The following is a 14,463-nucleotide window of genomic DNA, read 5'->3' on the forward strand; positions in this document are numbered from 1 at the left end:
TGAGGCGGTCCTGATGAGAGCTAGTTTCATCATAACAGTTTTGCCTCCTCCAATACATGTGAATCAGCCACAGCCTCTTTTTGAACTGCTGCCGATGCTGTAGCATTATCGAGTAGCATCACAGAGCTAACGCTCGGAGGAAAGCGCAGCGACTCAGTTCTGATACATCAGCTCACAGACGCAGCCTTGTGCTGATCCACATCACCCTAGAAGTGATGAGGGGAAAGAGCGCCATCTACTGTACCCACCTAGAGAGAGCAAGACCAGTTGTGCTCTCTCAAGGCTCTGGAAGCTGATGGCAAGCTGCATGGCCCGGGATTCAGACTAACGATCTCCCGATCGTAGTTTCACAGAGTCTACACTATGAGTCCCCACTTGAGGATACTTGGAAATGTTTCGGATTGACTAACCTTCATTTCTTCTTAAAGTATTTTTTTTCTTTACTTAGTTGAGTACTTGTTATGGATTATGGATATGGATTAGAACATTACTTCCAATTTACTGGCTCAGTATAATGTTCAGTATTTTCATATTTTATATATGTATATATCAAATGTTATTGTTTTTTAGACATATTTGCCTCAGGCAATCAGAATCAGTAAAAAATAATTGATTTAAATGTTCTTGAAATGTTTCGGATTGGCTGACTCTTCATTTCTTCTTAACAACTGATGCTCTCAAACACATACCTTAAAACATAATCTGGTTTGTCGAACACTAAATACAGTAATTCCATGTTTTTCTTCATAGTTCTTCAGTGACTTCAGTATTAATCTTCAATAAAGAACATTTTTAAAATAATGAAAAACCACTGAATTCATGGTGTGTTTAAACATTTGACTTGTACTGTAGGTATGGTGATGTGGCTGCCAATGGTATAGAATGTGTCTCTCCAAGGCGAGTTCTTGAGACGACAGCAGCATGTGGACGAGCATTGTCCTGTTCGAATAGCGTTCGAATAGAGTTGATGTTCAGGAAAGGTATTTCCACTGGTTGCAGAACCTCATTTTAGTAAAGCTATGACATGACACCAGACCTTCTTGACTTGTAACTCAAGATAACATAACGTTTATCGTTTGTTTTCCTCTAGTTGCAACTATTTTTGAATGATGAATGTATTTGACGTGTAGTTTTGTGTTCACAAGGAGAGATATTTGGCTAGTATTGCTAACAAAATCTGGAATAAGACAGTGACAAGTTTAATTTCTTTAAATGCAGGTTGAAAATTGCTTGTTTTCCAACTTGTCTTTAAAAAATGTATCTACTAGTTGATTTTTGGCCAGCTGATTGGAGGGTTAGATGACATTGGGAGCCTATTGAAGCAATAGAAGGAATTGCTTCAATAGGCGATCTATAAGACTTGTTAGAACACAGATGCCTATTGGTAACTCATTGCTGATTTGAGACCTGGCAAACCTTTGAAAGCCTTCTGATTAGATAATTCCTGATAATTGATGACCCATAAGCTGGTAGATGGGTAAATTAGTGTTCCAAAAAAAAATTTAATTGATAATTTACAATATAGTGTAGAAAATGTTGTTTTAAAGCTTAAAAATGGGCTGTAATTCATTTTATGGTGTAGATTATAAGACACTCATCATCAACACAAGTTTGTAAATGGTATTTATTAAGAATATGATGGAGTTTTTGGTGGATTTTAGCAAACTGGGTAGAAATATGTAAGTTATGATCAAACATGCCGGTGATTCTGACTTCACATAGATTCTATGATTCATCATAGGAGACTACCGCCTGCGTTTACAAAATAGCAATGATGAACTGACCATTATTAATCAAAGCGCTGCAATTTCAATTTCCTGGTTCATTCTCTAGTATACCGCAATATCAACAGTACACAAAGGGAAGCAACAGACAAAGACACACCTTATTTTTTGTTCAGAATGAAACATTAACCAGTGATTAAAGGACAGATTCACTGTTTTACGAAGAGTTGAAGCATTTTTACTGTTATTTAGAACATTCTGAAGGATACATTGAATAAATGATGCTCAAATTACAGCCTCTGTTTATTCCTTTAGAATAAATCAGTCTGTCTTTGTTACTGGACCTTTTAAACATAATGAGATATGTTCTGTAAATCAGCTAATCTGATTGGATGCCCTGTGTTGTACATTCTTCAGCAAACAGTTCAGCCTTAAACACTCCTTATAACTTCTAAATGTGCTGTTTTTTGGGAAACAATACAAAAACAGTACAATAAAAAAACAATAAATAATAAATAATTAGAAAAAAAAATTCAATATCTATGTATGAACACAAGGTAAAAGGAATGTAATATTTGGAATCAATGGGTGTCTATAAACCCAATTTACTGGCTCAGTGTAATGTTCATTATTTCAGTTTCTGATGTTGGCAGATAAATAAAAAAAAATAATAATAATTTCAATGTAAAACTTACTACTTAAAAAATTCAATATTTTCATATTTAATATATATTTTATATCAACTGTTTGATGTGTTTTTTGGCACTTCTGCTCCAGGCAATTAGAATCAAGAAAAAAATATTGATTTAATAATCAAATTTTTCAATTTGTGTAACAAAAGTAGATTGGATTACACCAAGTTTCTGTTACAATTTTTTTTTTTGTTATGATTTTTTCCTTGAAATTTCAAAAATTAAAAACTATAAAATTGGAAAAATAAATAATTTTTTTAATGGTCAAAATTTTGCTGTGCCCAACTAAAATCCAACATTAAAAAGTTTTACAAATTATACTGGAATGCTAAGCAGAACTACAGGACATGCCTCGCAAATTCTCAACAGGCACTACAATTCCCACAATGCATCAGAGCATTTTTCAACACTTTAGCAACATTAGCTAGTTAACACTTTCAGTCAGAAACAGTTGCCCACGCAACAGACAGGTAATGATAGCTCATAACTTGAGCTATATACTTTGGTTTTAGCCACTTATTACTGTATAACCTTCCGGAAAAAATACATAACATACATGCGACTATAGCAGTTAAACTAGCCAAGGCATCAGTTAGCTATTACGCTAACTGTGTTACCATAGGCTTTATTTGTGTTAGCTAGTAATGCATGCATTTAAATTTTTTGGCAAATTAAATTGTAAAGTGAAATTTCTTAGACAGCTCAGCAAACAGAGAACGTTATTAGAAGATTTAGCAACGTTTTGAAAAGCTTCCAGAACGGAATACAAAAAACTTTCGAGGAACGTTCTGAAAACGTGACGCAATAATTTGCATCACAACATTATTAGAGTTTCTCCCATAATGTTCCCAGCTAGAAGAATACTAACATTATGGAAATATGAAAAGTAACATTTTCAAAACTAAAAATAACAATAAAACAAGTGACGTTGCAGTGATGTTACAAAAACATTTAAAAAAAAAATTAAATAGAAAAAATTTATGAACTTTCAAAGAAAACTTGATTTAAACAGATTGAATGTTCTAAAAAATGTTAATTGTAACATTTGAAAGAGGTTTTGATAAAAAATCATTAGCTGGAAGGGAATACGCCTTTGGTTATAAGAGTTTGGTTGCCAAGAATAGTCTTAATCCAAAATTAGGTTTAATCCCTGTCTGAGAAACTGCCAGTATTTAAAGACTATAGCCCTATCCGTACGGAATTAGTTTCTCAGGGGGTCCTGGTGTAATTTTCTCTTTTATGGGGGGTTTTATCCTCTGTGATTTTATTCCCGTCCAGAACGATCATGTACGTGTTTTTCTCAGACGTCCTCTGAGAAAATTACAGGCTGAATTATCTACTGTTTTTCTCTGAACTCCGTGCTCCTCTGGTAATTTTAGTCCCGTCCGGACGCACATCTCTGAGTTTCATCACCTCACATTTAATAAAATAGCTATTTGTCCACTGCTGCGCACCGTAATTACCTAATTACACTTTGGGTGCGCGTTTCCATGGAGATTCACGTAAGTAAACACAACAGCGAGTGGAAATGGAGGAGCTACTGAACGATAAAAAAACTGGAAGTGTGAAGTATTTTTCACAGATTTTTCTACAAATAAAACAAAAGAAAATAAGATTTTTCATGATTCATACTCTTGAAACAATTGCCTAATCGTGTTCTATTTAACCCCAGTAAGAATTTGCAAATGATTACTACTTTTTTTATTTTTTATTTTAATTACTGAATGACCTGAAAACAGTGAATCTGTTCTTTCAACACAGCAGAAGTATTATCACACAAAGATATAACACCTCCCCAGAAATTCAGCACTAATGAGATCTTCTGAAACACTAATAGTGACCGTGAAGATAATGAAGATAGTGAAGATGAGACCGGTGGCAGCTTATTCCTGGCGGTACCTGTCCACAGGTGTGACCGGGTCGGTGAGAAGGCATGCACGAGTATTGACGCGGTCAACCGGAGATCCTTTTCAAACGACAGACGGCCGTGAAATGAATGTAGAAGTCTTGTGAAAATGTGGGAAACCCTCAGATGTTTGTAAATTAAAGGGGGTGGTGGGTCTGCTGTTGCCGTGGTGACTTTGAAGGCCAGCGTTTTTACAACATGAAAGCCGACAGTGTCTGTAGAGCTGCCTCTTTTATGAACCTCCGGATGGCTCTGGCTCAAACCCGTCTCATGCAAGAACGTCAAATCCTCTTTAAAGGTGAAAAAATACACAGATGTCCATCGTCCTCCACTCTTCTGCAGACAGTTAGACGGGTGTTTAATGGGATTCCTCCCACTCTGGTTTTAATAATGTGATCCTGACTACCTTCACATTACAGAGCTCATACACATTACATATTCATTACAGGCCTTATTGCTCAATTTCCCTCTCCAGACTCCGCCCACAAACGTGTTGGACAAGTTTTTTTCACCTTAATGAGAGACCGAAGCTCCACCTCCCTCGATGTATAATATATAAACACCTACATTTAGAGCAGGAGCAGTGCTAGACTATGTATATTACTGAATTATATATGTGATAAACATAGAGAAATCTATAATATATAATATTTGGAATATAATCAAGAGGAAGATGGATGATCACAAGCCATCAAAGCACAAAACTGAACTGCTTGAACTTTTACACCAGGAGTAAAGCAGCATAAAGTTATCCAAAAGCAGTGTGTAAGACTGGTGGAGGAGGAAAACATGATGCCAAGATGCATAAAAACTGTAATTAAAAACCAACCAGGATTATTCCACCAAATATTGATTTCTGAACTCTTAAAACTTTATGAATATTTATGAATACAAATTTTCTTCCGATTTTTTTAATTTTAATTGCAGATTTTATTATTTGCTTAAAACGTTTGGCATCAAAATAAACTCTAGATTTCAAACATTCAAGTGTTTGAACATACTGGTGTAATAATGCTCCTTGATGCCTCAGAAAATCCCAGATTCACCACCTCATCAGTGTATAATATTACAATACCTACATTAATATTATTACACTCTGAATGTTGGTACTGTGATGTAAAGAGGAGCTTAAGTCTCTTATTAGGATAAAATAAGATTTTTACCAGCATGCTATAAAGCTTGTCCGTGTTGCTAAGGAAAATCACATTTGTGTGCCGAGTCTGGATAGTCCAATTCAGATTATTCTGTGAAACAAATCTGTCTTCAGTGTGAACACATTTAAAACTGAATCACAGTGCTACGCTTTATGACCACGTTAAAGCTGCTGTTGACCTGCTACTGCTGACGGTCATCTCTGTGACTGTGATGTGGTTTGGTCACAGTAAAAGTATAGTATAACGTTTTGAAGCAGGAGAATTCAGTATTTAATATTTTGTAACCTAAAAAGAAAGTAGTTTTAATATTGTGGAGTAAAACAATCCTTTTACTTAGGTACATAAGGAGTGGGATAAAATAATAATGATATTGTGATTTATCGTATTGCTGTCAAATATGGATATTTTATTTAAAAAAAAGACAGGCACTCTAAACTCCCTAATACTTTCCCCCAATTAGACCAATTATTAAAGTTACTGCTTCATTACTACCCCACATGGTGGCGCTATAATCAAATGAATAGGGTTTAAAAAAAAACCTGCAGTGAAGAATATTGGTTGTTAAATTGTTAATTGTGTGAAACTGACACAAATAAAACAATAATTCCTGGTATTTGATGATTTTGGAGTATTTTATCCTCTTCATTAACTGTGAAGATGCTCTGAAGTATCGTAGAGAATTGTCTTGTCGCGATATATCGAGTATTGCAGAATCACAGTATCGTGATAATATCGTATCGTTTGAAAATCTTGCAGTAGCGATACAGTAGCAAACTTTTAACCAATCAGAAGAGATCCATATCTCCTAGACCACATAAGGAAGTGATTCAGACCCGATTTGAAAAATAATCAGGTTTTGTGTTCACACACCTAAAAAAATCTGTTTCACATTTAGGGCGAAAAAATTCACTTCAGCCTGTAATGTGAACGTAGCCGCCGCACTGTAGTTGAGTTGTGATACCAGGGGAGGTTTATGTGAGTCAGCTGGGCAGCAGCCAGACCTCCAGCCAATCCCAGTGTTTCCAGAGTGTGATGAGGAAGAGCGTGAAGGCGACGCTGGTGGCCACGCGAGTGCGCGTTTTCATCAGCGGAGTGATAAAGTTGGCCATGGTGGAAACGAACACCAGCAGCACAGCCATGAGGGCCAGGATGACGTTGATGAGCTTCCCGAGCAGCGCCCGAGCGTTAGCGTTCTCCACCCCCTCCAGCTGCACAACCTGCTGCTGCTGCTGCTGAAGCTCCAGCTTGGAGATCCGCGTCAGGCACGACTCCACCGCCTCCTACAGACACACACCAAAACACATGACCACAGATTATATTTTTATAATTCTTATCCTATAATTTTTATCCTAAAATCCTCAATTTACAAGACCAATTACCCAACCCAACTGCTGCTGATGCAGCATTGCCGAGTAGCATCACAGCGCTAACGCTCGGAGGAAAGCGCAGCGACTCGGTTCTGATACATCAGCTCACAGACGCAGCCTTGTGCTGATCCACATCACCCTGGGAGTGATGAGAGGAAAGAGCGCCATCTGCTGTACCCACCTAGAGAGAGCAAGACTAATCGTGCTCTCTCAGGGCTCTGGCAGGTGATGGCAAGCTGCGTGACCGGGATTCGAAACCAGCGTTTGTCCGATCACCTAACTACTAGCTTTTTACTTCAGGGTTGGATGTCTACAAATGGTCCCAAAAAAAAAAACCTTCTGAACATTCTGAAAATTTTTAGCCTCATTTTCTGCTAGATCTCTGTAATCATTACAGGATGCTTCCAGCACTAGATTGTCCTTCCTTCAATACCTCTACTGACTAGCGTCACCCTGGATACCTTTCCACTGCTCACATTTTGGTGACTTTTCCACAAATCACACTAGTCCATGCTAATGCTAACACTGTAGTAGTGATGTGGGACAAGCTCAGTCACTGGCATGCTAACGCTGCATTAGCAATGTGTAAAAAATGTCCATATTATCTACATCTTTTAAGTTTCCTTTATCGTGTGCAGGTGTGATGGATCAGTATAAACAAATAGGGTGTCAGAATGATATATGTTTATACTTCTCTACATCCAATCACCAATCAGATTCACTCTATCTGGATGGAGAGATTTATCTGGATAGGGGTTTTATTGAACAAATGAAATCGAGCTGAAATTAAATAGGAGTAACGAGGCTGTTTTAAAAATGTAAGGAGTAGAAAGTTCAGATAATTGTGTGAAAATGTAAAAAGTAGACATAAAAGAACCACAATTTTGACTTAAGTAACGTAACAAAGTATTTGTACTTAATTACTTGACAACTATGAAACTCAAGTTCAAGGTTCTTAACTCTACACGAGGGAATGGGTTGGACAGTTTATTTCCAGAGATCACCTGCTGCTACCTGTAGCAGGTAAACTGTCAGTTAAAGGTTTTGACAGCGTACCTGTATGTCTCTTGCTCTCTCGTAGGACTGGTAAGCCACTTTCTCCTCCATGCTGGCCAGCTCCTGTTTCAGGTTGGTCAGCTCATTCTGGTGAAGCTCACTCAGGTCATTTAGCTGCTCCTCCAGACGTTCGTACCTGTGCAGGTACAAAGGGGGACAGTCTGACAGTTATAAACCAATATCTCACGTATATACTCACTCACACTCACACTCACACCTGTAAGCTCGATACACACCTGTACCTCTCCTCCTGTAGGCACTGTGTCATGTAGGAGTAGTCATTCTGCAGCTGACTCTTCATGTCCTCCATGGCGTCCTCCATCTGCACCTGACTGGCTTTAATCTCCTGCAGTCCCTCCAGCAGCGCATCCCACGAGTGGTGATGGTGATGGTGATGCCCGTCCAGCCGTGGGCTGCCCATGCCCATGCTTATGCCCGCCCCCAGCCCCGACATGGCTCCGCCCGCCCCGCCGCCTCCAGAGTTGCTCCCTGCGCCCGACCCCGAGGTGGCACTGGAGCACTCGTCGTCGCTACCGTACTTTGGACTGGAGACGAGGGTGGCACTGCCACTCAGCGCCCTCGGGGTCTCCTCAGACTGGCAGTCCTCCAGTGTCTCCTTCATGTGGGCAATGTTATCTGCACTGCCAAACTTGTTACGGATGAGGCTGGCGAACTCCCGCGGTTTGGACACCACGGCTGCCGTATGAGTGAGCGCTGAAACTCCGCCCTTCACGCCCTCCACCACGCCCCCGCCGAACCCGCTGATGCCCGCACGCATGTTGGCACCGACGTCCTTCAGGCCCTGCTGCATGTCCCGCAGGACGTCTTTGGGCTGCCGGGCGAGACCGTTCTACAAAAAATAGAGAGACAGAGGAAGAGAGGGATGAGAAGAGAAGGATGGAGATGGAAGATTGGAGACAGGAAAAGGACAGAAAGAAGAGAGGATGAAAGGAATCAAGAGGCAGCGGAAGAAAAGAAAGGACAAGATGAACAGAAAAAGTGAAACTATCTTTGTACAAAGATAGTTTTGTATTTGGATTTGTTTCCAAGTGACCCAGAAACACACTTTATGTGGACAACAACACAAGCTCACTCACCTGCTCGATCTCTTTGAGCTTCTTGTGGTAGTGCTCAAGCTTCTTGTGCAGGTGTGCGATGGTCTGAGCCGACTTCTGGTTCTTCTTCTCAAACACCTGTTTAATGATCAGATATGTAATCTTTCATAATCACAATTACCATCATCAGTACACTAAGTGAATTTACAAGAATAACCAAGTTCTCAAGTAACTAAGTACAAATACTTTATTGCATGTCTTAAGTAGATATGTTGGTTATCTATTCGTTACTGAAGTTATTATTTTCCATAAGACTTTTTACTTCAGTTTCTTACATTTTCACACAAGTATCTGAACTTTCTACTCCTTACAATCCTTACTATTTATTTTCAACTTGTTTTCATTCTGGCAATACATTCAAATCATTCAATAAAACACCTATCCAGATAAATCTCTCCATCCAGTTAGAGTGAATCTGATTGTGTTTGGAAATAAAGAATATTGTCAGAGTTCAGAAATCAGTATTAGTGGAATAACCCTGGTTGGTTTTTAATCACATTTTTTTTTTCATGCATCTTGGCATCATGTTCCCCTCCACCAGTCTTACACACTGCTTTTGGATAACTTTATGCTGCTTTACTCCTGGTGCAAAAATTCAAGCAGTTTAGTTTGGTTTGATGATCAGTTTGTGATCATCCATCTTTCCATCTTGATTATATTCCAGAGAATTTCAATTTGGTAAAATCAAAGAAACTCATCCTTATATTTAAGTGCTTTCTTATTTTTTTTTCAGAGCTGTATTTACACTGTACTAAAATACATGCATTTTTAATGGTCATATATGGAGCTGAAACATTAATATTTGATGTTCTTTGGTACGGAATTACAGTTCAGGCAGTGAAAGCAGGTGTTTTACCTGTTTGATACGGGCAGCCTGCTGTTTGTCTGCATTGTGCGCCAGTTTGAGGTATTCCGCCACATTGTTGTCTCGCGCCTCCTGCTCCACGCGGATCTGCTCTGTGATCTTCAGGATCTTCTGCTGCAGGTGCTCCAGAGCGGCTCGCGTGCGCTGAGCTTCCACCTCGCACGCGCCGGCACACACTCCCTCCACACTGATGTTCCCGTCCGACCCGCCATGGGACGCCGTCGGGGGCACACCCAGAGTGGAGACCTCGCTCTTATCCAGCTAAAAACACATGCAGGTAAACAAAGAGAGGGAGAAGAACAGATATGAAACCATGAGGATATTAAGAACATCATGTAGCTGCAGAAAAACATCCTCCCACACACCAGTTCTCTAGGTGTGAGACAATGTTCTGTATTTATCTGCATTTCTCACTTTTAAAATGTGCTTAACCTCCTAAGACCCAAACTCTTGCATGGAATGCATTTTTTATTCTCTTTGCTATTTGGGCTACTTGGCAACCTGATTAGTGTAAAAACAAAGAGTTATCTTTTTTCAAGATGTAGTTTCTAAAAAAAAAAGAAACTACTGTACACAAATGAGGACTTTAGTTTTATGTGTCGAAAGAACACACTGAAGTCCCTAGTAGTATGAATGAATGAAGTTCAACTTATATAGTGCCTTTCTAGAAACCCAAGGATGCTTTACAATTTACACATTTTTACGTACAACCATTCAAACTCAGCACTCTTCCACACACCGGTGAGAAGCAGCAGCCAATAGCGCACAGCATACTCTCAACCGGAAACAACCGTCCATCTGGAGGAAGACTGCGTACATTTATTTTGTGCCTGAACCCAGCAGCATCTTTTGCCTGAGGGCAAAACAAAAGTATGGCTAATTGGCTAATTTGAAGTGCTAATTCAACACAAAGACAAAATACAACAACAACTTAAAAAAAACAATCATTTACTCTATTTACTGTTCATTTACATTTTTGAACAAAATTCTAAGTGTTAACGTGTTATACTTCTTATTAATGTCCTCATAAGATGACACCAGGCCCTTGTAGAGCAAAATTTTGTGTTGTGGTCTAGACAACCTAGACATATCATCATAATTCATTGCAAGAAATGGGAATTTTAGTTGGTAAAAATCACTTTTTCACCACAAAAAAAAAACAGCCAGTAAGGGACTTGTCTCTTTTTTTTGCCACTCCCATATTATACTCAGCAACCGGGGTGTTGGCAGCAGCTGCTTGGTCTAATTCCCTTATTATACTTGGCAACCAGGGTGTTGGCACAAGTGGTCCAAGATGGTTGTCGTATTATACTTGGCAACCGGGGTGTTGGCACAAATGGCTCAAGACAATTGCCATATTATACTTGGCAACCAGGGTGATTTTTCATTCATGAGGGCACTGGGGGAAGAGGTTGCCCCCCCCTGCCCAACTCCTGTGTTTGCTAGGGGCTCTAGCAAATCTTATCTGTTGGATCTAAAACATCCCTAGCGCCACCTGTAGGATGATCATCATATTATATTTGGCAACCAAGGTGATGGCGTATTTTTTAACAGCCTGACTGTAATATTGTACACTGCAGCCGGGGTGTTGGCACAAGTGACTTAAGCCAGTACTTCAATATTATACTAAGCAAACTTTTTTTTTTACATTTTTAACATGGTGTACCATACAATGTGCTTTATTACAACACACTTACTTATAATTTAATGCAAGAAGGGGCACTCTTGTTGGCATTTAATATTTTTTTCCGCACAGGAAAAGCAGCCAGTAGGTAATTTCTTTCTTTTTTGCCACTCCCATATTATACTCGGCAACAGGGGTGTTGGCACAAGCAACTGAAGCCAGTTCCAATATTATACTAAACAATCTTTTTTTCTACTGTTTTAGTAGGTGTGGCATAAAATATGCTTTATAATGACACCCTTATACATAAATGCACAGGAAGGGCAGTCAATATGGCACTTTCTCTCTTTCTTCCACTCTAGAGGGCACTGTAGCCATGATTTTTCATCCATGAGGGCACTGGGGGAAGAGATTGCCCCCCCTGCCCAACTCCTGAGTTCTTAGATCTTATCTGTTGGATATAAAACATCCCTAGCTCCACCTGGAGTCTTTTGGATACCTTGTCTTTGTGCAGCTACACCAGGGACGCATATGGAAACCCTTATCTACAGATAATCTACACAGAAGCTATCTATGTTAACTAGATAGCAGCCCAGTTGGAAATAAAGGAATAACTCAATGGGAACAGTGTTGTTATGGTAACAGTGTGAGCTTGATGGAGCTGCTTTTTTACATCAGCAAAAATCCAGAGCTCCAGGCAGCAAATTTTCCAGACCAGCGATGTCTAGGCTGAACACAGCCTTATGCAATCGTGCTGCTCTCCCAGTTCACCACAAAGCAAGTTACGAGCGAGAGAGTTGACAGCATATGGGCAAGTAGGCATCTTTCTAGCCTGCAGCTACTACACCACTGCACCAGACGCAGCACAACACCTGCCGCTGTGAAACGCACACACACAACCAGAGAGAACCATGTTAGACAACATCGAATACACAGAATTAAATAATAATCATAGTTTTTCAAATTAATGATGGAAATCATTGTGGGCGCCGGTTAAAGTAGCTTTAATCAACTAGCAAACTAATGAGATTATGAACATGTGGAAGGATGAGCAGACATTCATTACTCTGTAGGTAGAAGTACAGATAGTACGGTTTAATAAAATACTTCTGTAGAAGTTGAGAAAGTATCAACTAAAGCTTTTTACTCTTTAAGTAAAAGTGTAGAAGTGTACTTGGTATAAACCAATAGGGTGTCGGAATGGTATAGGTTTATACTTCTCTACATCCAATCACAATCAGATTCAATCTATCTGGATGGAGAGATTTATCTAGATTTTATTGAACGATGAGAAGCCGGAATGAAAATGAGCTGAAATGAAACAGGAGTAACAAGGCTATTTTTAAAGTGTACGAAAAAATTATGTTTTCAATAAAGTATAGATAACCATAATTTATACTCAAGTAAGATAATGAAGTATTTGACACCCCTGCGTAAGGATGAGTAAGTAGATAAAGGGATGAGTACAATGGATGGAGGGATAATTAGACAGGTGGAGGAATGAGCAAGCAGATGAAGACTTGAGTCTTGGAATAATAAATAAACATAGAGTGGGATAAATACACATATTGAATGAACAGGGGGATGAGTGGACCGATTCAGGGAGGGATAGAGGGATGAGTACAGCAGATCAATAGAACATGCAGACAGTTAGGGGATGAGTAAAAGATGGGAGGATAAACAGATAATAAGATGAATATATAAATTAGATGGATTCATGGTTGAGTACATGTATGAAGGTATGAGCAGACCACTGGAATGATGAATAGAAGAGTGCAGGGATGAGTTAACCAATGGAGAGATGAGTAGGAAAGTAAAGGATAGGGGACATGTGAGAGGTCCATGTAGCTATACATAGAATACAAAGAGTGAATCATCATGAATTGCTAAATTAGCATTAATAAAAGTAACGAGCTCATGCTTCCTGAGTCCTGGCACACCATAAATAGATAAGGACGTGGCACCAGTCCCTTGGCATTTCTCAGCTCTTGAGACTCGGGTGTGTGGCATAGTGACCTAGAACCTTTTCCATAGTCATTAGCACCCTAATTACAAGCAGGACGGAACCAGAGCCCCTAATTAATCAACACAGCAGTAAATAAATGGCCTGCTGTTCATATTCACTAACCACTATAAACATCCTCCATCACATGCCTTTTAAATAATCGATATAGTCCACAATCAGATACCTCCTGCAGTGCCCGGCACTACATCATCAGCTCATATACTGATCAGCCATAACATTAATCCCCTGAGCAGTAAAAACAGCTCTAAAGGTCAGTAAGTTATCTGGTGGATGCTCCATTAGCATCAATCCTAGATAGCAGAAAGTATCAGTTTGAGCTTAGCAGGTTTATGGCAAGGCTTGAGCTGATTCCCATATTATACTCAGCAACCGGGGTGTTGACACAAACATTGTGGTCTTATCTCTATATTATACTTGGCAACCAGTGTGTTTATACAAGTAGCTTGGTCTTATTCCCATATTATACTTGGCAACCAGTGTGTTTATACAAGTAGCTTGGTCTTATTCCCATTTTATACTTGGCAACCAGTGTGTTTATACAAGTAGCTTGTTCTTATTCCCATATTATACTTGGTAACCGGGGTGTTGGCACAAGCAACTCAAGCCAATTCCCCTATTATACTCAGCAGCCGGAATGTCCTCATAAGTGTCTTGGTCCTATTCCCCATATCCAATTTCACAACCTGGGTGTAGGCAAAAGTGACAAGAGCCTGGGGTGTTGACACAAGCGACTCAAGCCTATTCCTATATTATACTCAGCAGCCGGAGTGTCCTCACAAGCGGCTTGGTTCTATTTAACATATTATACCCGACAACCGGCATGTGGGCAAATGCGGCAAGAGCTGATTGAAGTATTATACTTTGCAACCGTGGTGTTGGCACAAGCAACTCCAGCCAATTCCCATATTATATATGGGTTTCCTCATTCCTTGGT

At 39.5% G+C, this 14,463-nt stretch overlaps 1 protein-coding gene across 1 annotated transcript in view; it reads right to left on the reverse strand.

The window, feature by feature from the left end:
* Positions 1–1,610: 1,610 nt before the first annotated feature.
* tmcc2 (transmembrane and coiled-coil domain family 2) overlaps positions 1,611–14,463 on the reverse strand; it is a 17,727-nt gene continuing 4,874 nt past the window's right edge. Inside the window, exons 2-6 of the mRNA XM_049471692.1 lie at positions 9,871–10,140; positions 8,997–9,092; positions 8,136–8,749; positions 7,900–8,035; positions 1,611–6,756 (exon numbers count right to left, since the gene is read on the reverse strand). Coding sequence (XP_049327649.1) covers positions 6,457–6,756; positions 7,900–8,035; positions 8,136–8,749; positions 8,997–9,092; positions 9,871–10,140 — 1,416 coding nt within the window. The 3' untranslated portion in view covers positions 1,611–6,456. The remainder of the gene's footprint in view (positions 6,757–7,899; positions 8,036–8,135; positions 8,750–8,996; positions 9,093–9,870; positions 10,141–14,463) is intronic.

The sequence above is a fragment of the Astyanax mexicanus genome, chromosome 24 (assembly GCF_023375975.1).
Source record: "Astyanax mexicanus isolate ESR-SI-001 chromosome 24, AstMex3_surface, whole genome shotgun sequence".
Taxonomy (NCBI): Eukaryota; Metazoa; Chordata; class Actinopteri; order Characiformes; family Acestrorhamphidae; genus Astyanax; species Astyanax mexicanus.